We start from the raw sequence: 23,758 nt of genomic DNA, 5'->3' as shown, positions 1-23,758 counted from the left end.
AGTGATGTAAAGACCATCAACTTTCATTAAAGAAAGAAAAAAAAGGATCTCTCTATCCAAGTGCCTTGATTCTTTAATGGGGATCATCAGTCCATGATCTGCCGCCTCAACCAGCAATCCTTCATTCTGAGTCTCGCCCCTCAAACACTGGTCCTTTGAGCCGGATTGAGTGCAACCTAAGAGGAGGATCATGGCTAATGCAGCATCAGGCAACGCAGAGCCTGGACGTCCACAGAGAGAACATCACTTACCTGCTTACCTGGATGACTACCAAGTTGGATTCCAGCCATCTGCGCACCCGGACCTACCGACTGCTGTTTCCCGCTCTAGTAGCCACCACAGCAGCAACCATGGCATGTTATCCAACAGGAGTTCATACACCCATAGCAGATCCAGTAGGTGTACATACTACTCCGTTGGTACGTATCCCACTCAGGGTCTCTCAACTGTACAAGCTGCAATCCTGGAAGAGAGAATAAAGCAGTTGGAGTTAGAAGATATGCGCCGTATGATCGAGCATGAAACTCAAGCCGACTTTGAGTGTAAACTGCTGGATCACCAAGCCAAGGAAGCACAGCGACTCCAAGATGAGGCGCTCAAAGCCAGAGAAGCACTCACTAAGCGGCTAGAAAGAGAGCAGCGCCTAACGAGGGCCGAACAGGACCTTGAGATTGCTAAGCTTCGTTCTGCTATGCTTTCCAGTAGCTGGGCACCTGCACATTCAGCTTCACACTCCGACAAGTCAGACCGTTTCCTGGGTTTACCAACACCAGTGCGGGTAAGACAGGTCGACACGCTTTCAACCACCTCCCAGCTACAGTCAACCCAGTTACTTACAACACCAGCTCCTGTTGTGCACCCACGTATTCCCCCCCCACAAGTGATGCAACAAGTCACTCCATTCTCTATGGTGTCTCCTGCTGGACCACAACAACAGCTGCAACCTGCCAATACCAGATCCCATCAGCTCAGCTACAGGGTCCAGTATCCACCACACCTATGTCTGTGAGACTACAACCTGGCCCAGTGTTAGCACCTGCTCCTGCGCCACAACCTGTGCCACACCCTTCGGTGCATGTCATCACCTCAGCACCTCTGGCCCATACTGCGCCTCAAGTGGTGTCGTTCTTTGAGTCACAACCCCCTAGTGGCCTAGCACCGGCAATGAGTTCGCACTCTAACCAACAATCTCCTGCTAATCCAGTAGAGTCTCAGTTTTCAACAGTGTACCAACCAGCCATGGAGCCACTCAGCACTGCTCAGCATGCCAGCCATGGAGCTCCACCACCTTTCTCGACCTACCACAGGCAACAGACTGCTCCAGTTCTCTCCGCTCTCTACTCTGGTTACACACCACTACCCGGAGCTGAGTTACTCCTAGCATCAGCCCTTGGAATCCCTCGACCTTCCCTCCCAGTGTTTGAGAGTGGTCGGGAGAGTGACTTTGCTCTGCTCAAGCTTGCACTAGACAGCGTACTGGGGAGCAACCTTCATCTCAGCGAGCAATATAAATATCAAGTGTTGATCGGACACATCAGGCTCCCAAGCGCGCTGCAGCTTGCCAAGGCGTACATGCATGACCCGGCACCATATACGAGTGCGCTGCAGGCTCTACAAGATAAGTACGGGCAACCACGACAGCTGGTCCAGAGTGAACTAGGTGCCATACTCAATGCGCCTGCTCTCAAGATTGGTGATGCCAATGCCTTTGACTCATTCGCTTTGTCTGTCTAGTCCTTGATAGGCATGTGAAAGACTCTCGAGGGACAAAACGGATATGAGCTCCACTGTGGCTCACACGTTGATCGCCTGCTCAGCAAGATGCCTCCAACCTACCGTGATGGCTTCATTGAGTATTGACTGCGATATGGTATTCTGCAGACTGGCACCGACAGAACCTACACTCTTCAGGACTTGGCTACCTGGCTCCAAACGAAGTCACAAGCAAGGCGGATCTCCAGTAGAGCGGCAGCACTGTATCAGACGGATACCCCCCGACCAGCTAGGAAGGATCAGCGAACCGCTCAACCCAAAGAGAAGCCAAATACTGTGTGCTTCAATGTAGCTGATAGGGCAACCAGGGAAGAGACATCTTCAGCAGAGCTTATGCAGGCCAAGGCCAAACCCAAGCCCAAGCCTTACAGTCCATATTGTGACAGTCAGGACCACTACCTCAATTCCTGTGAGGAATTCAAGAAGCTGACCACCGACCAGGTCCTGAAGTAGCTCAAGGATAGCAAACGGTGTTGTAAATGCGGACGTAATCACACCGAGGACTGGTGCACTCTCAAGCGCCCTTGTAAAACCTGCAAGGAGACACACCTCACCGTCTTGCACGAGTCAGTCCAGGAAACCAAACGGAGGGTGTACACAGTCAGTCTACTCCCCACAAAGGTGTATCTGGATCAGCCCAACAGGTCTCAAAGAGTAATGCTGAAGGTGGTCAAGGTCCTCCTCCATAATGGCGACCGAAGGATGGAGACTTACGCAGTGCTCGATGATGGGTCCGAGAGGAGCATCGTCCTTCCTTAAGTTGTGCAACAGCTCAACCTCGTCTGCCATCCGGAGACTCTACCCTTGCAGACTGTGCACCAAAGCATTAAGCAACTCAATGGCGCATCAGTCTCCCTGGAAGTATCATCACCGCTGCGGCCATCAGAGAAGCACCTGATATCCCACGCCTTCACCGCCGAGGGATTAGCTCTTGCTGAACACATTTATGCAGTTGCTGTGTTGCAGCAGAAATACAAACACCTCAGAGAACTTCCCTTACCCCCGGTGAACCGTGCCCAACCTCTGCTCCTAATCGGGTCTGATATGCACAGCAGCAGAAGATGAGCCCGACTCCGGTCGAACTCCGGAAGTCCACCCTTGGAACATCAGAGGCTCGGAACCCAGACCTACCTGATCCAGTGCAATTCCACACCTGGAAGGAGCTAGTCCAGACTACCGTCACAGCCCTTCATCGGGCCGCTGCCTCCAGCGACCATCAGACTGCAGATGCTGCAACCTACATCAACGCTGAGAAGTTACTCCTGGCCCAGGCTCAGCAGGACTCTTTTCCTGGGGAGTTAAAGGCCCTCAAGGCCAGTCGACCTGTTCCAGCTGACAGTCGTCTGATCACACTCTCACCTGAATATGATGAAGCCACAGGACTACTTCGTGTTGGGGGTAGACTGCGGCACGCAGAGGATCTGGAAGCAGATGCTATCCATCCGCTCATTCTGGACCTGGCGCACCAGATCACCAAACTGCTGATCCAGGACTTCGACGACAAGCTTCTCCATCCAGGACCTGAACGGGTGTTGGCTGAGATGCGACGGCAGTACTGGGTCCTACGTGGCCAGGAAGCGATGCGGAGGCATCAGCACAGCTGCAGAGAATGCCAGCTCTGGCGCGCCAAGCCAGATGACCCCAAGATGGCGGATCTTCCACCCTCCAGGCTGCGCATCCACAAACCGCCATTCTACTCCACGGGAGTGGGCTGTTTTGGCCCATTCATCGTGAAGATCGGCCGCAGGACCGAGAAGCGATGGGGGATTGTGTACAAATGCCTAACTACCAGGTGCGTCCACCACGACCTGTTAGAGAGTCTTGACACGGATGCCTTCCTGCTGTCCTTGCGCAGATTCATCGCCAGGTGCGGCACACCGTTTGAACTCCTGTGTGATAATGGTACCAACTTTGTTGGGGGAGAACAGGAGTTATGGGAGGCCTTTGATGCCATGGCACCTGAGCTGTGAGATCAGCTAGCAAAACAAAAGATCTCCTTCCAGTTCAACCCACCAAGTGCCCCACATTTCGGTGGGGCCTGGGAGCGGGAGGTTCGGTCTGTGAAAACAGTGATCAGTCATCCTCTGAGATCAGTCAGTACCAGAGCCGGTCCTGTACACATGTTCTCGTTGAAGTGGAAGGGATTCTAAACGCTAAACCACTCGGATACGTCTCTGCCGACACTGCTGACCCTGACCCAATTACGCCGCACGTTCTACTTATGGGACGTCGTGATTCCTCACTGCCGCAGGCCCTGTACGACTCAAGCAGTATTCTGGGGACACGACGATGGAGGGATAGTCAGGTGCTAGCAGACAACTTCTGGTCAACCTTCATCCGACGGTACCTGCCAAGCCTACAGGGACGATCTAAGTGGCAGACTGATGGAGGCCAGCTGGCCGTGGACCAAGTCGTCCTGATAGTTGATCCACAGCTCCCACAAGCTCTCTGGCCAGTGGGCAAAGTGGTCAAGGTCCACCCTGGAGCAGATGGAAACATCAGAACAGCCACTGTCAAGGTTAAGGACAAGATCAGTGACTCTGAGGATGGCACTAAGTGATGGACTTTCTCTGGGAGTTCAAATGTCCTCAAGACAGACATTTGGGGGCGGCTGTGTGAGAAAGCCCAACATATGAAACGCCACCTACTGGTGAAATGGCAGTAACGCGGTCTGAACAGGTCAGGACATGCTCAGTCACACTGACAAGCAGCAGACCAGCCAGTGAGCAGACTGAAGCTGCAGGGACTCTCTGTGTGTGTTTCCCATATCCTGTGTGCATTCTTGAGGAAATGTAGGTGATTTCTACCTCCTTAGTGATGGATATTTTGATTATTATTGCAGTTTGTGTTAAATGGAAATACTGTATATTGTGTGAGTTGAGTTAGCTTGAGTAGCTAAGTGGCCTGTAGCTCATAGTTGTTAGCGCTGCCCCTTGCTAGCACTGCAGCTAATTTTGGATGCCTGTGATGGCCTAATAATGATGAATGTTTAGTTTGTAATGCTAATATTGCAACTTGTTTTATTGTTGTGATTCTGACTATAGGCTTATTTGATATTTCGAATTATTTACTGATGTTTATACTTTGGATATAAGGTTATGCTGTTAAGCATGTTTTGCCTCTGCTAATGTTATGTTGGAAATTGTACAGTTTTCTCCACCACTGACATTACATTTCTGTTGCTGTATTATGCTTAAGTTGCAGTTAAAGGAATATTACTGGTGTACTTCAGGCCATATGGCAGTTTATTTATTAATGTTCAAATCTAATTGTTGAATAATATTCTGAGCATAATTTCTAATACATTGTATTGCTTTTCTGTATATTTTCAGAGCACAACACACACACACACACACATACACTGTCACAACCAGGCAAGGACTCTGGACGCAGGTGCAGGATGGTTTCAAAAAAAGTCTTTATTTTTTAAATCAGGCTCCGCAAACAAAAAACTCTCCTGAAAACTGGAGGGACAAAAATCAAGGAACTAGAAATAAAACCAAAAGGAACAAGATACCGATTGGATTCGGCACTGTGGAAGGCTAGATCGTCGTGAATGAATGTCGACATAAACGACACACTGGCACCAGACAAGGGGAGACGCAGACTCTTAAACACATGGTAATAGGGGACAGGTGGAAACAAACAATCAAACCAAGACACACAAGGGAGGGCAAGTGACCTGAAACGAGAGGAGAATTAATCTTTCAAAATAAAACAGGAAATGACAAGACATGGAGACAGGACAAAAAAAAACCAACATGACCTCACCGCGGTGTGACAGAACCCCCCCTTCTAGGGCCGACACCTGACGGACCAGGCAACTCTGGATGGCTCCTATAAAAGTCCTGAATAAGGGAAGGGTCGTCTATATAACTCCGAGGAATCCACTGTCTCTCCTCTGGACCGTACCCCTCCCAGTCCACCAAAAACTGTTTTCCCCGGCCTCTGTTGCGCACAGCTAACAGTCTCTTCACTCTATAAAGTGGACTCCCATCAGCTGCTTCCAGAGGCGGTGGGGGCTTGGCGGCCGGAACCATGGAACTCTCCTTAGCGGGCTTAACCTGACTGACGTGAAAAGTGGGGTGGACACGGAGGGTCCTGGGCAGACGGAGACGGATGGCAGCTGGACTGATGACCTTGGTGATGGGGAAAGGACCCACGAACCGCGGGGCCAGCTTCCTAGAGGGAACCTTGAGGTGAAGATCCTTGGCTGACAACCACACTCTCTGCCCGGGCCGATACGCTGGTGCGGGACGGCGTTTTTGGTCCGCTGCCCTTTTGACTCTGTCCCCCTGACGGATGAGCACCTGGCGGGCAGCGGCCCAGATGCGGTGGCAGCGACGAACCAGGGCGTGGGCGGAGGGAACCGACACTTCTGGCTCCAAGTCAGAAAATACAGGAGACTGGTAGCCATAGGCACACTTGAAGGGGGAGAAACCAGTGGCTGAGGTGGGCAAAGAATTGTGGGCAAATTCCACCCAGACCAGATAGGTGCTCCACAAAGTCGGGTTCTGGGAAACCAGGCATCGGAGGCCAGTTTCCAGCTGCTGGTTGAGGCGTTCGGTCTGGCCGTTGGCCTCTGGGTGATATCCGGACGTCAGACTCGCAGTGGCACCGATGAGTCGACAGAACTCCCTCCAGAACCGGGAAACGAATTGGGGCCCCCGGTCAGACACGACGTCCTTAGGAAACCCATGGATCCTGAAAATGTTCTGCATCATAATTACAGCAGTTTCTTTAGCTGAGGGCAGCTTGGGCAAAGCGATGAAATGTGCCATCTTGGAAAAGCGATCCACCACAGTCAGGACTGTGGTGTTACCTTTCGAGACCGGGAGTCCCGTGATGAAGTCCATAGAGATGTCTGACCACGGTCTGGAGGGGATCGGCAAAGGTTGCAAGAGTCCCATGCGTGACCCGGAGGACGATTTGTTGCGAGCACAGACCGAACAAGCCTCGATGTACTCCCGGACCCCCGCCTCCATCGAAGGCCACCAGAACCGTTGGGAGATGGCGAACATGGTTCTCCGGACTCCCGGATGGCAGGTGAGCAGCGAGGTGTGAGCCCAATGAATTACCCGTGGGCGCAATTCAACAGGGACAAACAAACGATGTTCTGGGCACCCACTGGGCGGAGGCGTCTCACCATTCGCTTGCTTCACCTCCTGTTCTATCTGCCAAGTAACCACTCCAACCACACGGTTAAGTGGGAGGATGGGTTCTGGTTCCTTGGCAACAGGCTCCGGGTCGTAGACGCGTGACAGGGCGTCTGGTTTGACATTCCGGGACCCCGGCCTGTAAGACAACGTGAAGCAAAAACGGTTGAAAAACAATGCCCACCTGGCCTGGCGTGAATTTAGTCTCTTGGCCTGTCTGATATACTCAAGATTCTTGTGATCGGTCCACACAATGAACGGATGCTGGGCCCCCTCCAGCCAGTGTCTCCACTCCTCCAAGGCGACCTTGACCGCCAGCAGTTCCCGGTTGCCAACGTCATAGTTCCTTTCCGCGGAACTCAATCGCCGGGACAGAAAGGCGCAGGGATGCATCTTGCCATCCACCTCTGATCGCTGAGACAGGATCGCCCCGATCCCTACATTAGATGCATCAACCTCCACCACGAATTGACGCTGTGGATCCGGCAAGGTGAGAATGGGCGCCGAGGTGAAGCGGTGCTTGAGGGCCTGGAACGCTTCCTCCGCCTCCGGGGTCCAGATGAATCGAACCTGGGGAGAGGTCAGAGAGTGGAGAGGAGCAGCTATTGCGCTAAAGCCCCTGATGAACCGCCTGTAGAAGTTAGCAAACCCCAGGAACTGCTGAACCTTCTTGCGGCTATCCGGCGTCGGCCACAGCGCTCACTTTAGCCGGATCCATCTGCACCCTTCCAGGGGCTACAATGAAGCCCAGGAAGGAGATGGTATCGGCATGGAACTCGCTCTTCTCAGCTTTGACATACAGGTGATTGTCAAGAAGACGCTTAAGGACTCGGTTAACATGCTGTTTATGAGTGTCAAGGTCTGGTGAGTAGATTAATATGTCATCCAAATAGACGTAGACAAACTGGTCGAGAAAGTCTCTGAGCACATCGTTGATCATGGCCTGAAAGACAGCAGGGGCATTAGTGAGGCCGAAAGGCATGACCAGATATTCATAGTGGCCGCTGGGAGTATTAAACCCAGTCTTCCATTCGTCCCCCTCCCTTATTCGAACTAGGTGGTAAGCGTTGCGTAGATCAAGCTTAGTAAAAACCATGGCCTGCTGAAGCTGATCAAACACAGACGACATTAAAGGGAGTGGATAGCGATTCTTTATTGTAATGTCATTGAGGGGGCTGTAATCAATACATGGTCTTAAGGACCCATCCTTTTTGCTCACAAAAAAGAAACCGGCTCCAGCAGGTGATGAGGACGGGCGGATGAGCCCTGCCTTCAGTGACGACTCAATGTAGTCCTTCATGGCTTGACGTTCGGGCCCTGACACTGAGTACAGACACCCCTTGGGAATGGTGGAGCCGGGGATAAGCTCGATGGCGCAATCATACGGACGATGCGGTGGAAGTGACGTGGCCTTGACCTTGTTAAAAACCTCCCTGAGATGGTGGTAGCAGGCAGGTACGGAGGTCAGATCTGGGTACTGGGACTCTATGTCAGGAGGAACAGAAACACTGTTCATAACTGTGGTAGCCTGTCCAAGAGTCTGGTCCCTCAGGCACTTCCCCTTACAGTCTTCCCCCCACCCCAGGATCTTGCCCGTAGGCCAGTCAATGTGGGGGTTGTGGCTGACGAGCCATGGATGTCCCAGTACCAATGTGCGTGCAGGTGAGTGATACAGGTAAAAATTCATCAGTTCAGAGTGATTGTCTAAGGTAAGGGCCACCGGTTCTGTGACGTCTGTAACAGTGAACAGTTCGGTACCATTCAAGGCCCTAGCCTTAATGGGTTGTGAGAGGGCCTTGGTCTTCAACCCCAACCTCTTTGCTAACTCCCAGTCCATAAGACTTTCATCAGCCCCAGAGTCAATCAAAACATCCAATTCAAGGACTGTGGTGTTGTGTATTACCTTGACAGAGGTCAAACTACGTGGAGCAGACCCGGAAGCTGTGGATTGGCGCCTCATCCGATCTGCCTTAACCGGGCAGGCGGCCACAAGGTGTCCGGGCTCCCCACAGTAGAAGCACCGCCCCTCCTTGAGGCGGCGTTGTCGTTCCGCCTGAGTGAGCCGGGCCCTGCCCAGCTGCATGGGCTCCTCATCTCCAGCAGGAGGAAACTGCCAGCGCTGATCTGATGATGTTCGGCCGGGACCAGACCAGGGAACAGCGGGGATGTGCTGTGAGCGGTCTGGCAACCGCTGGCACCCTCTCCGGAGAGCCTCAAATTCCCGAAGGCGGTTATCAGTTCGGACCGCGAGAGCGATGAGGGAGTCCAGGTCCGGCGGCAGGTCTAGGGGCAGCAGACGCTCTTGAACGGGGGCAGCCAGCCCCTTCAGGAAGACGTCGTAGAGGGCCATGGCGTTCCACCCACTCTCTGCAGCCAAGGTCCGGAAGCGTATGGCGTAGTCACATACGGACTCTTGCCCTTGCCTCAACCCACTCAGCTCCCTCGCCTTTTCCCGTTCAGTAGAGACCGGGTCAAAGGTCTTATGAAGGGCCTCCTTGAAGTCCTGGAGGGAGCTGCAGAGCGGGGACCCCCTTGCCCACTCTGCCGTGGCCCACGCCCTCGCCCTTCCCGCCAGGTGGGAAATCATAAAAGCAATCCTGGCTCGGTCTGTGGGAAATGCGTTGGGGGAGAGTTCAAAATGCATTTCACAGTCTACAAGGAATGACTTACATTGTCCTAGTTCTCCTGAGAATCGCTCAGGAGCTGCCAGCCGGGCTCCAGCTCCGGCGTAGGCGATGGTGGGAGCGGGCGGGGGTTCGGGCGCAGCAGACACAGCCTCCGTCTTCTGAGGGTGACTGAAGAGCTGCTCCATCCGCTCGGTGAGCTGCCCTAGCTGGGCAGAAACGACAGCCTTGAAGTCCTCATGGCTATGGGCGAGGCCACTGACTCCCTGGCCCAGAGCAGCCACCTGCTCATCCTGACGGGCGAGGCGAGCTCCCTGTGCCCGAAGAGCCGCAGTTAGTTGCTCGGATCCTGCTGCGTCCATTCTGGCCAGTGTGTACTGTCACAACCGGGCAAGGACTCTGGACGCAGGTGCAGGATGGTTTCAAAAAAAGTCTTTATTTTTAAATCAGGCTCCGCAAACAAAAAACTCTCCTGAAAACTGGAGGGACAAAAATCAAGGAACTAGAAATAAAACCAAAAGGAACAAGATACCGATTGGATTCGGCGCTGTGGAAGGCTAGATCGTCGTGAATGAATGTCGACATAAACGACACACTGGCACCAGACAAGGGGAGACGCAGACTCTTAAACACATGGTAATAGGGGACAGGTGGAAACAATCAAACAATCAAACCAAGACACACAAGGGAGGGCAAGTGACCTGAAACGAGAGGAGAATTAATCTTTCAAAATAAAACAGGAAATGACAAGACAAGACATGGAGACAGGACAAAAAAAACCAACATGACCTCACCGCGGTGTGACATACACACATGTTGTTAAGTGATGTAAAGACCATCAACCTTCATTAAAGAAAGAAAAAAAAGGATCTCTCTATCCAAGTGCCTTGATTCTTTAATGGGGATCATAGTCCATGATCTGCCGCCTCAACCAGCAATCCTAACCAACCAGAGTGTCAGTGAATGCAGCAGGTAAGTGCTGAAATGATGAGTTCTTTTTTAAAGCAAGGTTTGAATGTGTTGTTTTCAAATGCAGAAACAGTAGTTTTTAGTTTTTATAACTCAGATAGACTTGACTCTCTAAACACACACCTCTATCAACTACTATCAATATAACATGATTCCTCAAACAGAAAAATAGTTGAGGAAAGTAAATGTAAAGTCAAGTTTATTTGGATATTTGCTGATGGTTAATTAATACAGTTACACTTGTGGCCTAAAGAGGAGACATCCTATCCTTTAATAAATTAGAAGTAACAAAATTTCAGTGTGCCTGTAGTGTAGCTGTGTGCGCTGACAGTGTGTTGTCGTGTGTCCACAGTGGAAGTCGTTGTCAAAGGAGGAGCAGGCCAAACACTACGAGCAGGCAGAGAAGGAGAGGAGGCTCCACGCCCAGCGACACCCGGACTGGTCCTGCAGTCAGAATTATGTATGTTCACTGTGCTCACATACAACTCATACATGTTTACATCTTCACACTAGATGATGCAACACATTCACTGGCATCAAGATCAAGATGTTCCTCAGCGCAGGTTTAAGAAGCAGCATCTGGTTTTCAAAGTGTGTTACAAAGTCTCAGTGACTGATCAGTGTTTCTGTTGTTGTTTGCTTGTGTTGCAGCGTCTGAGTGTGAACCTGAGGAGGTCACACAGCAGGTCAAGAGGCTGTGTGTCACCACAGCAGTGACGGAGCCCTCCACCTCCCTCCACCCCAACTCAATCCTAAAAAAATAAAAAAGATTTATCTCTTGGTGTCATTCTTTGGAAATAAGAAGACCCTGTAGTTTGTGCTTATGGTGCAGAGAGCTGAGGGCCAGTCTTCCTGTGGTGGAGACGTTGCTTCAGCTTTCATCTTTAGGTTTCAGTGACAGTTCTTATACCAACATTTCTTCTTTATCTTTTTACTTTTCATTCCGATATGTGACAAATGAAAACAGACACACAGGTGATTGAATCAACAGCTACTTTTAATGCTGCTTTATATTTTCCACAAACTACTCATGTAGATGCTGATTGTTTTCTGGTTCTGTCAGATTGTGGTCAGAAAACTTTCAGAGCTCAGTTTTAGAGCTCATCATTCATCAGCTCAGGTGTGGTCAGACCACACTGTGCTGTGTCCTCCTGTCAAACACTCACTCCTGCACTGCTGCAGACCTCCATCTAACTCACTGTAAGAGGGTCTGAACAGTCATCAGTGTCTTTAACGGCCAAGAACAATCATATTCTTTTGCTCTCAGATACAGATGTATAGTGAGATTTCACAATATGCATCAACATAAAATCTTTTTGACAGTGATGGCAACTCCTCTCATCCACAAGCAGATTGATATGATGAAGCATCATCTCCTCTCTGAGCTGCTGTTCCAGATGTTTCCTGATTTTTGACAACCAGAACAATGACGACTATAATGAGGATAATAATCAGACCACCGAGGATCACACTCATCACAGTTGATGGTTCTCAGATACAGATGTATAGTGAGATTTCAAAATATGCATCAACATAAAATCTTTATTTCAACATTTTTTGACACAAACCCCCAAAAGCAGATCATCTCCTCTCTGAGCTGCTGTTCCAGATGTTTCCTGAGTCTATCTGGTGGCAGCGTACACAACATTTGACTCCAGCTCTCTCTCTGATGCAGGCCTTCTGCTCCTTTTGGCTTTTGAATGGAAATTCAGTGCTGCATAGTTCAGATCATCAGAGCCCTGATTCTGTAAATGAAAACATTTAGTCACTCATTTCTCATGAATGAGTTTGTGAGAAAACACAAAACCAGACAACATATAAAGTGGACTTTGATCTTAATCTAAGGCTACATTTAGATTACCTCTCTGTGTTGTGGACTCTGTTCCTCTGTCTTTAAATCTGAATGACAGAAACAGCACATCTGGTCAGTTCATTGATCGAAAATCACTGTTCAAACTTTTTTGGCAAACAGGAAGTTTTATATCTTTAGAGTTGTGCACTTGCAACTCAAATAAAAAAAGTACAAGTACCTGCACGAAGCTCCCTGGTTTTGAGAACAATGACGACTATAATGAGGAAAATAATCAGACCACCGAGGATCACAGTCATCACAGTTGATGGTTCAACAGACTCTTCTACAAGAAAGATCAATATATTTAACTTTCTGTTTCTTATTCTGCATGAGCTCAGCTCTTATTTTGACAGTGACTACAAAGGTACATATCTGCTTCTTTCCAACTAAAACACAGACAAGACAACATCAACAGTCTTACCTTGAACCTCTTGAACCTTTAAGTATGTTGCACTGACAGTTGTTATCTTATTGTGCCAGTAAGATCCACAGAAATAGAGTCCAGAGTCAGATGAATCAACACTTTTGATCTGGAGAAAGAGGGTCGTCATGTTGGACGTCATGTTAAATTTTCCATTTTTAAATCCATCACAGAACGAAACATTGGCATCAGAGGTCAACATGGAGGAGATGCAGCTGATGTTGGGTCCGTTGTCCAGTCTGAACCAGTGTATGTGACCAGTTGTACTGGAGTAGTTGGTACACTGCAGTGTGACTTCTTCACCAGACTGGACCTTCAGAGTGTGAAACTCAGAGACAGAGACAGAGACAGAGATCCAGCCTGAAACACACAAAAAGTAATTTATTCATCAACTTATCATTCAACAGGAACCAAACAAAGCAGGTAAATCATGTTATTAAAGAACAGTTTGTAAGGTTAAGTTCCAGCAGATGAAGAAAGGTTAGTAATTGCTGTATTGAGGAAAAATAGTTAAGTGTACTTACTGCAGGTACAGAGTAAAGCTGCTACCACGTTAAAGTTCATCATTGTGCGTACAGTAGGACTGCACCACTTTAATGTTGGTGACTGAACTGTGCTCCAGTGACAGTGGTCTCAGTGTAAAGAGGCGGGCTGTTCCTCTGTTGATCCGGTTTCTCGGAATGACAATGCTCTGAGGAAAATGGCTGCAAAATAACATCTGCAATGAGAATAGAACAAGGTTATTATCTAACGTTTGTACAAGTCTCTTGTACAAGCTCGTTTCTTCCACATTAAAAGCTTATTAAAACCATGAGAACAACCATAGTCTGCCATGAACAATATGTGCTGTGTTTGTATCGTGCTGAATGGAACGTGACTGATTGGACCAGAAACTGACGGAACATCATTGTGATCGTTGCTTCATTCAGTCTTACCATACAGCTGAACATCAGACTTGTGTAACTGGTGATGTGTTCACTTACTGACCTATGTACTGACGTGCTTTTGAGCGGTGCTGCGACCACTTGTGAGCTACACACTCACTGACTATGAATCTTTTGAATTGAACTGAACAAAGTGATTCCAATCAAATCAAAGTGATTTGTGATTTCCACCTCTACACGTCTCTACAAATACAAATAAAATATAACCTCAATATGTAAAGTATTTTTATTCTCTGGGCAGATGAAGGCCTGGAGATCAAGGAGCTTCATCTGTTTCAGACCCCATTAAAGGAGCTTTTTGTCAGTTTAGCTATTGCTACATAGCTAAAGTTAGCATTAACAGCTGTTTACCTACCAGTGTAGAAAGTGCTAGTGCTGTCTCCAGCACTGGTTTTAACTCTTGTCTCTATCTCGTATTTTCATCTACTGCAGTTGGCACGCTAACTAGCTAACCCTAGCAATAGCAACTCACTGTAGGTCTTTTAAACACAACAATGGCCGAAGCTACAATCACCACCACCAGGAGAACACTTACAAATAGCCCCTTTAATGATGCGGATATAGATCCCTCACTGATACAGACAGTGCTTTTTATCACCACAGTGAAACAACAGGTAACAATAGGTAGATGGGGGCTAAATGCTGAACAACAGATGTGTAATATAACAGGTTTTTGTCCCTTGTAAGTACCCGTTGTTCAGGGTGTGCTGTATATCTTATGGCAGTGGCAAATAAACAGGAAGTTATGTTGGTCCTTAAGCTCGTTAGCATGAAGCTGTAAGTTCTCCAAGACTCATCAAACATCAAAATGTACTTCTCATAGATTTAGCATGTCATTATACACACTTACTTTGACGTCACAATTAAAACATGTAGTTGCTGTTCTAATGTACAGTACTATCTGCTTTTGACAGGCTCTACAAATGTAGAGAAGCTGATTCATTTTGTCTTCCTGAGAGAAAAAAACGTCAGCCAGTATTCACAAGTTCATTTCACACTTTATTCTTGCACAAGGTGGAGTTAACAGGCCTCATGATTTTCACCCCAGCTGCGCTCAGACCACACTGAGCTGTTTCTTCCTGTCAAACATGTGATGTGTAGCTCTCGCACACCAGTCGTATTCATTAGACAACAAAACAAAGAGAGTGGATTAATGCACATGTTCTGTGAATAAAGAATCTATCACAAAACTCAATTTTTTCCCTCCAGCTCCAGCATGAGGTGTGTTACATTAGACTCTTGTGTCTATCTGCTGGCAGTGTAAAAAACACGAGTCTCCACTTCTCCCTCTGATGCAGGCCTCCTGCTTCTTGTTGCTGCTGAACACAAACTCAGCGCTGCATCTTTCAGGTCCTCAGAGTCCAGATTCTGGAAGCAAAAGTGTTTATGGTCACACATCTTACACAGCTGAGGTGTGATATGAAATAATGTCATTCACTGATAAAATAGCCAAAGTGACTCCAACACATTTTAAACAAAACAAAACAAGACATTCAACATTCATTTATCCTTGAAGGTCCCATATTGTATGAAGAGAGATGTCCATGTCTTTTTTTATGATAAAGCAGGTCTAGGTTCTATATTAATACTGTGAAGGTATCAAAGCCTCAGTCCACAGAGAACTGTACACAGCCTGTATTCAGAAACTGAGCCTTAAAACGAGCCCTCAGGACTTCTGTGACTTTGTGATGTCACAACACAGCAGTCACTGTCGCGGTGTGTCTGAACCCAGCATCCAGTCTTGCAGGATTTTGTTTCTCTGAGTGTTTGAAATATGCTATATTTTATTTGATCACTCAGAAAACATTCAGCCAATCAGAAGAGAGTCTCAGAGCCTCTCTTCTGATTGGCTGACTGACCTGTTGTTGCTAGAGCTCCACAGAGAGAAGCCTGAAAGACGAGATGTGAAACTACACCAAGATGGTTTTTGGTTCTTAAAACCACAAATATATCTTCTGATGGATATCAACACTTTAAATAAAACACTGGACGAGTCTAAAATATGAATTTATGAAAATATGAATGAGACTCACCTCATTCTGTTGTAGATTCTGTTCTTGATTATCAGCTAAAAGATAGAAACAATGCATCTGATCAATTAATTGCCACTTTTCAAAAGAATTGTCATTAACAAACAAGAAGTCTTAGACTTGTTCATCATACTGACACAACTTTCTTCAACAAGTACCTGGCTGAAGTTTGCTGACTGTGACAGCCACACCAATGGCAGCTATGATGAGGGGAACCAGGATCACACTCAGGCTTGTTGTTCCATGAGGATTTTCTATGAGAGATGTTATTAAATTAGACTTTATGTACATGTATGTACTTTATCTCCAGTGGCTTAAGATTTGATTAATATATAAATAGACAGACTGGACTTCATTTGTTGGAAGCAGCTGATCCTTAAATGTCAAAAGTCTTGACATGAACCTTTACATATGTTGTACTGACAATTACTGAATTTTCATTCATGTAAAATCCACAGAAATCAACAATGACGACTATAATGAGGAAAATAATCAGACCACCGAGGATCACACTCGTCACAGTTGATGGTTCCACAGACTCTTCTACAAGAAAGATAAATACATTTAACTTTCTGTTTCTTATTCTGCATGAGCTCAGCTCTTATTTTGACAGTGACTACAAAGGTACATATCTGCTTCTTCCCAACTAAAACACAGACAAGACAACATCAACAGTCTTACCTTGAACCTTTAAGTATGTTGCACTGACAATTACTGCCTTAACGTTCTGGTCAGCTCCACAGCGAGATCCACAGAAATAGAGTCCAGAGTCAGATGAATCAACACTTTTGATCTGGAGAAAGAGGGTCGTCATGTTGGATGTCATGTTAAATTTTCCATTTTTAAATCCATCACAGAACGAAACATTGCCATCAGAGGCGGACATGGAGGAGATGCAGCTGATGTTGGGTCCGTTGTCCGGTCTGAACCAGATTATGTGACCGGGAGTATTGGAGTAGTTGGTACACTGCAGTGTGACATCTTCACCAGACTGGACCTCCACAGTGTGAAACTCAGAGACAGAGACAGAGATCCAGCCTGAAACACACAAAAAGTATTCGTCAACTTATAATTCAACAGGTAAACAATGTAGGTAAATCATGTTATTAAAGAACAGTTTGTAAGTTTCCAGCAGATGAAGAAAGGTTAGTAATTGTTGCATTGAGGAAAAATAGTTAAGTGTACTTACTGCAGGTACAGAGTAAAGCTGCTACCACGTTAAAGTTCATCATTGTGCGTACAGTAGGACTGCACCACTTTAATGTTGGTGACTGAACTGTTTTCCTGAGAGAGAGGTCTCAGCGTAAAAAGGTGGGTGTTTCTTTTGACCACCTCCGCGCTCAGACTAACAACGTAAATACTTTCAGAGGAAAAGGTGTCAGAGCCTTGTGGGTCTCCTGGCATTAAAGTTGAGAGAAATGTATTCAGGACTTACTGAAGCTGCAGATAATTTATCATGGACAAGTTCATCACATTAATGTCAGTGATGAAGCTGAGCTCCTGGAGGGGTGCTGTCAGCTGAAGAGGTGGGGTCTTTCTTTCTGTTTATCCAGTTGGTTAAACTGACCTCATACATGATTTCAGTAAAACGTGACAAAACCAAATGATGATTTGAGGTCATTTCATATGGAGTTACCATGGTAATGTTCAAACCAAAATAAAAAATGAACATAAGCTATATCACGGCCTTTATAAGATTGACCATAATAATGATTGTGTCAGCTGAGGGTGTTTTGAAAGTGCTTTGGGTTCAGTCCAGTCTTCTGCAGCCCTACAAACCCTCTAGATCACTATGTTCCTCTGACACCCAACTACTCCACACTCCCCCCTCTGGACTGTGCACCAAGAGCGACAGGGCCTTTAGTGTAGCTGGCCCTAACCTCAGGAGCTCTCTCCTCCAGACAACAGACTTAAAACTCATTGGTTTAGGCTGGCCTTTCCTGGAGCTCTGGAAAATGGACATAATGCATTTTTTATCTTATCATGTGTACATATGACTGAGTGTGTATGTGTATAAATGTGTATGCGTGTATATACTGTATTAACATGTGTATGTATGTGTATATGTATGTGTATGCACATGTATGCAATTACATATCTATTTCCATTGTCATTCATTCATTTATTGTTTTATCTTGTCTGTGTCTTATCTTGTTTATGCTGTTTTTCTTTTCTTCGTCTTCTTCCTGTTTTTCTTTTTCTTTTTCTTCTCATTATTATTATTATTATTATTATTATTATTACATGTTGTGTTTTCTCTGCTGGCTAGCTCCTGTATTTGGGAATCAACTGGGTTTTTTCTGACTTTGTTATGTGTGTGTGTGTGTGTGTGTGTGTGTGTGTGTGTGAGTGAATGTGTGTATGTGTGACTCTCGCTGTGAGGACAGTTATGTGTGTGGTGACTGGCCCAGCTTTTGTGAACTGCTACACTGTGTGTTCTGGCATCTTGTCATGTCTCATTTCTGTTCCTCCTCTTTAAATAAAACAGATGTGACGTGTGAGTGTCACATCTGTAGAGTTGTTGGAAAGCTCCTTCACTGGAGCTGTGCTGAGTGACTCAGATCAGTGCAACTCATTTCTGCCTGTGGTTGAGTCGTTACAGGGACGTGATCATTTTTTCAGGGAGCAATGGTAATGAATAACTGACAGTTTTGGCTGGAGCACCACAACCTTATGAACTGAGACTGACTGACTGTGTCTGTGACTAAATGAGTGATGGAGTTACACCATTGGTCAGCTGAAGGCCTCATGAGCGACAAGGTTACACCACTAGGAGATGGAGCTTTAAAAACGCACACACCTCTCTATGCTGACAGCTGACGTGACTGAGCTTCTAACTTCATCTCTGAATTTCATTTTACAAGTAAACCCAGCTGAGATCACAACACAGCCGTTGTCTTTAATTCACGTGTTTGGTGATTTTGTCAGACGACGTCATGGTTATGAAATCAAGATTCTGGCAGCTTAGAGGTGACTGCTGGTTAACATGTCATCTTTTAGTTACTGTTTCATACTTGTTCTGTTGTCTGAGATAGAAACAGAAAATAAATGACAGTAATTTTATTGGTACAGTGTTCCTGAGGGCTCGACACACTGCGACGTAAGAAAACACAACACAAACCAAACAAATATGAAGAACTTATTTTAACCCAAATCACCACCTTTTCCTAAACCTAACCAATCTATGACTGTTATTATAGTATCCATGGTGATGAAGGTAGGTACGCTACTCTCTGTACAGTTTATTTTTCTAACCATGACAATCAAGGAAAACAGTTGTTTTATCCCAGTGTGAAATTATCAAGTTTATTAAAACTGTATTCCACTTCCATTGATATATTATAATAAATATATTAAAATACATCCATGTGCACCTGTTGGTCATTGCTTTTAACTTCAAAAGTCACAAAGCACTGAACAACAAGTGCGTCCCAGCTGAGTTCATCCCTTTTTTGTGTCCCCTGGAAACACTTCTGTTGTGTTGTCTAATTCATAAGTGCTTTTAACTTCGACTTCCTAAAGCATTGAACAAGTTGTGTTCATCGTCGTCTGTGCTACTTGCAGCGTGTTTCTTTATTTGCTCGTGTTAGTATTTGCGGCACATATGTTGTCAAATTGATAAAGATGTTTTCTGAATCTGTTTGTGTTTTGTCTATTTGCATGTGTTTTCTTAAGTGGCAGTGTGTTGAGCTGTCAGGTCCACAGCACTGAAACCTCAGCAGAATGCAAATAGCCTACGACGTGGTCCAGCCATATATTAGGTTCTGACCTAGTCTTGTTCAGTAGCCTGCAGCTGCATTGAGAAGACAGTGAACTGTCACAGTGCAGACGGATGGGCGCTGCACCTGCTGTAGTTTTGCTGTGATCTTTCACGTGCCTGGAACAGAGGGACTGCTTTCATATGAGGCTGTGGAAGTGTCACTGTTTCAGGCGTCTTTTCACAAGTTTACACATGTTTATAGACAATGTGAAAATGAACTAGTGGTGTGAATCTGTCAGAAGTGTGAAGACACAAACATAGATAGATGTCTCGCTAATTCACACAGTGCTGCTTGCAACCACACTGCAGGGTGGGACACAGGGGTGTACAACTATCATACAACTATCATCCTTCTTAAGATAAACACAGTGTGTTTGATTCAAACATGAAGCACGTTAATGTCACAGCTACAATGTGCTGTTCCTATATTGATGTTTCACCACAGTGTTTGTAGAAGAGAACTTGATCACTGTGTCGACCCCACAGAGGAAACTCAGCCAGAATCCACTGCTTCATTTCTGACTTTATTCAAACAAAACTTCACAATTTTCACTTCGGTTGAGCTCAGACTAGAGATGTTCCGATACCATTGTTTCCTCCCCAGTTCCTCCCTGAACTCGTGTATTGGCCGATACAGAGTTCTGATCCGATACTATTGCAATTACAGCCACCTTTAACAGCTGTAAGCTACTATGATTGCTGTCATTGTTGTATGGCGTGGCTCGGGTTAAACTCTTTGTAAACCATGAACAAATACATGAATGCCATAGACTCTTCATATTATTGTCTAATTTGAACAATCATAAAAACAAATAAATACATTTAGGAATAACTAACAGTTCCTACACTAGTTGTCCAAACACTAATGTCACCCCCTGAAATTGAAGCTTTGTGTACTATACATGTTGTATTTTTACTGGTGGGACTTTCCAGAGTAAATTATTGTCAAATGACATTTTGCTAACAGCTAAAGTTACACTATTTACCCTGAATCAGTTCTCCCTCACCACTCTGTACAGTGCAGCTTATAGTGTAGGCTGCTGTTTTAGAGAGGCAAAGAGATGGCAGGTTTATTCGGGTGTGAAACTATGAAGTTTATTCATAAATGACGTGGAATCAGATCTGTGCATAGTCTCGTGTACTCGCCTGATACCTGATCCCATATTTCCAGCAGGATCAGGGGCATTTCTGATACTAGTATCGGAACAACTCCAGCTCAGACTACACTGCTCTTAGGAAGATAGAGGGAGAGAGAGTGTGTAGAAAAGCACATGGAAAATGATTTCATTTGGTAATCTTGAACACACACAGCAGCAGATTAATTTGATAAAAGCATCAGATCCACCCTGAGTCTATTTGCTGGCAGTGTAAATAACATGAGTCTCCACTTCTCTCTGTGATGGAGGCCTCCTGCTTCTCATCGCTGCCGAACACGCACTCAGTGCTGCATCCCTCAGGTCACTGGAGTCCAGACCCTGTCGGTAAAAGTTCACACAGTTACAGATGTCAAAAAAATCCTCATCTTGATTTGTCGTGTCGATTCTACCACTTTTAAAGGAGCTTTGTGTAAGTTTTGTACTAAAAGACATAATAGAGACGCTGGCGTTTTCCACCTGTGGAGACAGCTCTTGGCGAGTAAAGGATTGAAGTTTGATGCTGAACTTGGAGACTGGTAAGTAAACGGCTGTTAATGCTAATGTTATGCTATGTAGCATAGCAAAACTTACAAATAGCTCCTTTAAATCATAAGAATAAGTGATAAATCTTGTTTTACCTCACGTTGTTGTGCTTCCTCACCGGCAGCTAAATTAAAGAAACAAAGTGTCGAATCAGTTCATTTTCCTTAAAGTTTGATGTTATCACTTTCAGGCCTGAAGCAGTTTGTAGTTTTTAATCTGAATCTGAATCTTTTTTTTTGGCAGAATGCATAAAAACAATGATCTGTAAATCAGACAAGTACCTGCCGGAGGTCTCATGACTTTAATAACGACACCATTGATGATCACAAGGAAAACAATCAGACCACCCAGGATCGCGTTCATCAGCTTTGTCACTCCATCAGCCTCTGGGAAAAGAAAGGTAATGTAGCGCGCTCCTTTAACAAAATAAAATTAATGCTATTTAGTTGGCAGATTTAACAGAGGGATGGATACCACATGATTTTGTAATAATCTTACCTTCACACACACTTAAAAACTGATCTTACTCCTCTTCAAGAAAGATCATTTAAAACTGTGACAAATGTAGCTTCACTGTTTTACCTGGAAGTGATTGACAGCTGACACAGAAATCTGTATAAATTTACCTTTAGGCTTCACGTCCTCGATCACTTCATCACTGCCTTTCAATGAAATGAAGATGAATTTAGTCTTGACTTTGTCATATTTGATTCACCTCATGTTCACATTTTTACCATGTTTCAAAAGCAAAAAGAAAATAACTGAAAGTGCAGTGTATTACAATCATAACCATAAATAGGCACCAACTGAAAGACTTTACAGTAATCTCACCTTCAACATGTAAATCTATTACACTGAAAATTGGACGTCCACTTGTGTAAAATCCACAGAAATACAGCCCAGAGTCAGATAAAGCCACTTGTTTGATTTTGAGAAAGAGGTTGGAGATGTTGGATCTCATCTCAAAATTTTCCTTTCCATATCCATCGCAGAATTCAGCTGCGCTGTCAGACCTGATCATAACAGAGATACAGCTGATCTGGGTTCTGTTGACCAGTCTGAACCAGAAGGTCACAGATTCATATTTGGAAATGTTGGAGATCAGCAGTGTGACCTCTTCGCCAGGTCGGCCCCTCACAGTGTGAAACCCAGACCCTGAGACAGAGATCCAACCTGAGACAAGCAGCACACACAACAACAGGTTAAGATGTTTCAAACCAACATGAACGATATCTCTCAATAAAAAGTCAGCAGGAATATCAGAAGTAAACAAGTTTCATTTACAATGAGCTCAACATACAATAACAACATTAGCACAAAGCATAATTCTGTTCCGGTACTTACTGAGGCTGCAGAGAATGAAAGGTGTTATCAAGGTAAAGTTCATCACTGTGTGTTTGACCGAAGCTCTGCAATGGCTGCGACTGAAGTGAGCCCAGGAAGGCTGTGTTTTCAACAGAAAGAGGAAGGATGCTCTTCTTCATGTGCCCTTTTGTGGTTCTCTCTCTCCCTCCAGACGTGGCATGGACACGTTAATGCTGCCCTGCACTTGCAAAAAGTAAGAATATTAATTGAAGCCTCTTCATGTTACCTGCATCAGAAGATTTCAAACTGTGTTGTTGTTTGGAAGCACAGGTTTCCCACTGCATCTGATGTACACGTCTACATAAGGGATTTTAATCAGTGTCACCATCAGCATTAGGACGACTGTCTTAACATCTGTAGCCTGGCTGCTGTTTTTCAATAGTGAGCTGTCTGATATTTGATCATTTTTATGGTCAAGGCAAACAGAAGTTGTGTGTATCTTTTATTTTGGATGAAGAGATTAGGTTTTGATATTTAATTTGTAGCAACTGAAAATATAAAAAACATGCTAAGACTTAAGGCTGCTCAGCTTTTCTGTGCATGTCAGCAGGAGCAATTTTCAGTTTGACCAAAACAGGAAAAAACCCAAAACAAAACCACCTCCACCTCTTGACATTGACAGCACCCTGACTACACAGTTCACTTACAGACATCGCAGCGCTGCAGTCATATGCACCATGAAGACCTTCACCTTGATAACAGCTTTACTTCTCTGCAGCTTCAGTGAGTACAGAGACTGAATTACTCCCAGTTATATTCACATGAATGGTAACTCCAACCCTCCAGAATTTAAACAATTGATTTATATAAAAGTTTATTTATTTGCTCATGTTCCATTTGTGGTATTGAAATTGAAATGAGGAGCTTCAGCTTAACTTATTTATTTCTTATTTTATTTTGAACCAATTATTCTCAGCACCAAGTGATGTCACCAGTAACACACCAGAGTTTAAACTTGTAAATTAGAGTTGAATTAATTGTTGCTGTTGCCTTATTACAGTAACTGTTACATTAAACACTCAATCTCTTGTTGTGTCTGCTGTTTGTTTCAGGCTGGATCTCATACTGTGATGGATACCAAAATGGAAATATTATGATGAAATCCAACATCTCCAGCATCCTTCTCAAAATCAAACAAGTGGATTCATCTGACCCTGGACTGTATTTCTGTGGATTTTACACAAG

At 45.5% G+C, this 23,758-nt stretch overlaps 2 protein-coding genes across 3 annotated transcripts in view; one reads left to right on the top strand and one right to left on the bottom strand.

Moving 5' to 3' along the window:
• Positions 1–13,261, top strand: part of LOC139621470 (transcription factor 7-like 2) — a 32,703-nt gene extending 19,442 nt beyond the window's left edge. For both annotated transcript variants that reach the window (XM_071477999.1, XM_071477997.1), the window contains one exon: positions 12,969–13,261. In XM_071477999.1, coding sequence (XP_071334100.1) covers positions 12,969–13,159 — 191 coding nt within the window. In that variant the 3' untranslated portion in view covers positions 13,160–13,261. The remainder of the gene's footprint in view (positions 1–12,968) is intronic.
• A 6,885-nt stretch (positions 13,262–20,146) lies between these two features.
• On the bottom strand, positions 20,147–22,679 carry LOC139621472 (uncharacterized). The gene is made up of 6 exons (XM_071478004.1): positions 22,553–22,679; positions 22,040–22,381; positions 21,835–21,870; positions 21,490–21,594; positions 21,304–21,332; positions 20,147–21,004 (listed from the first exon to the last, which is right to left on the bottom strand). Exons 1-6 carry the CDS (start codon positions 22,593–22,595, stop codon positions 20,882–20,884), a joined length of 678 nt encoding a protein of 225 aa, XP_071334105.1. The 5' UTR covers positions 22,596–22,679; the 3' UTR covers positions 20,147–20,881.
• Positions 22,680–23,758: the final 1,079 nt, after the last annotated feature.

This window comes from Trachinotus anak, unplaced genomic scaffold, assembly GCF_046630095.1.
Source record: "Trachinotus anak isolate AG129_WGS33_773 ecotype Australia unplaced genomic scaffold, CSIRO_AGI_Tana_v1 ptg000005l, whole genome shotgun sequence".
In the NCBI taxonomy this organism is placed as follows: Eukaryota; Metazoa; Chordata; class Actinopteri; order Carangiformes; family Carangidae; genus Trachinotus; species Trachinotus anak.
The sequence above is the reverse complement of the archived record's forward strand: the minus strand, read 5'-3'. Positions and strand labels throughout refer to the sequence as shown.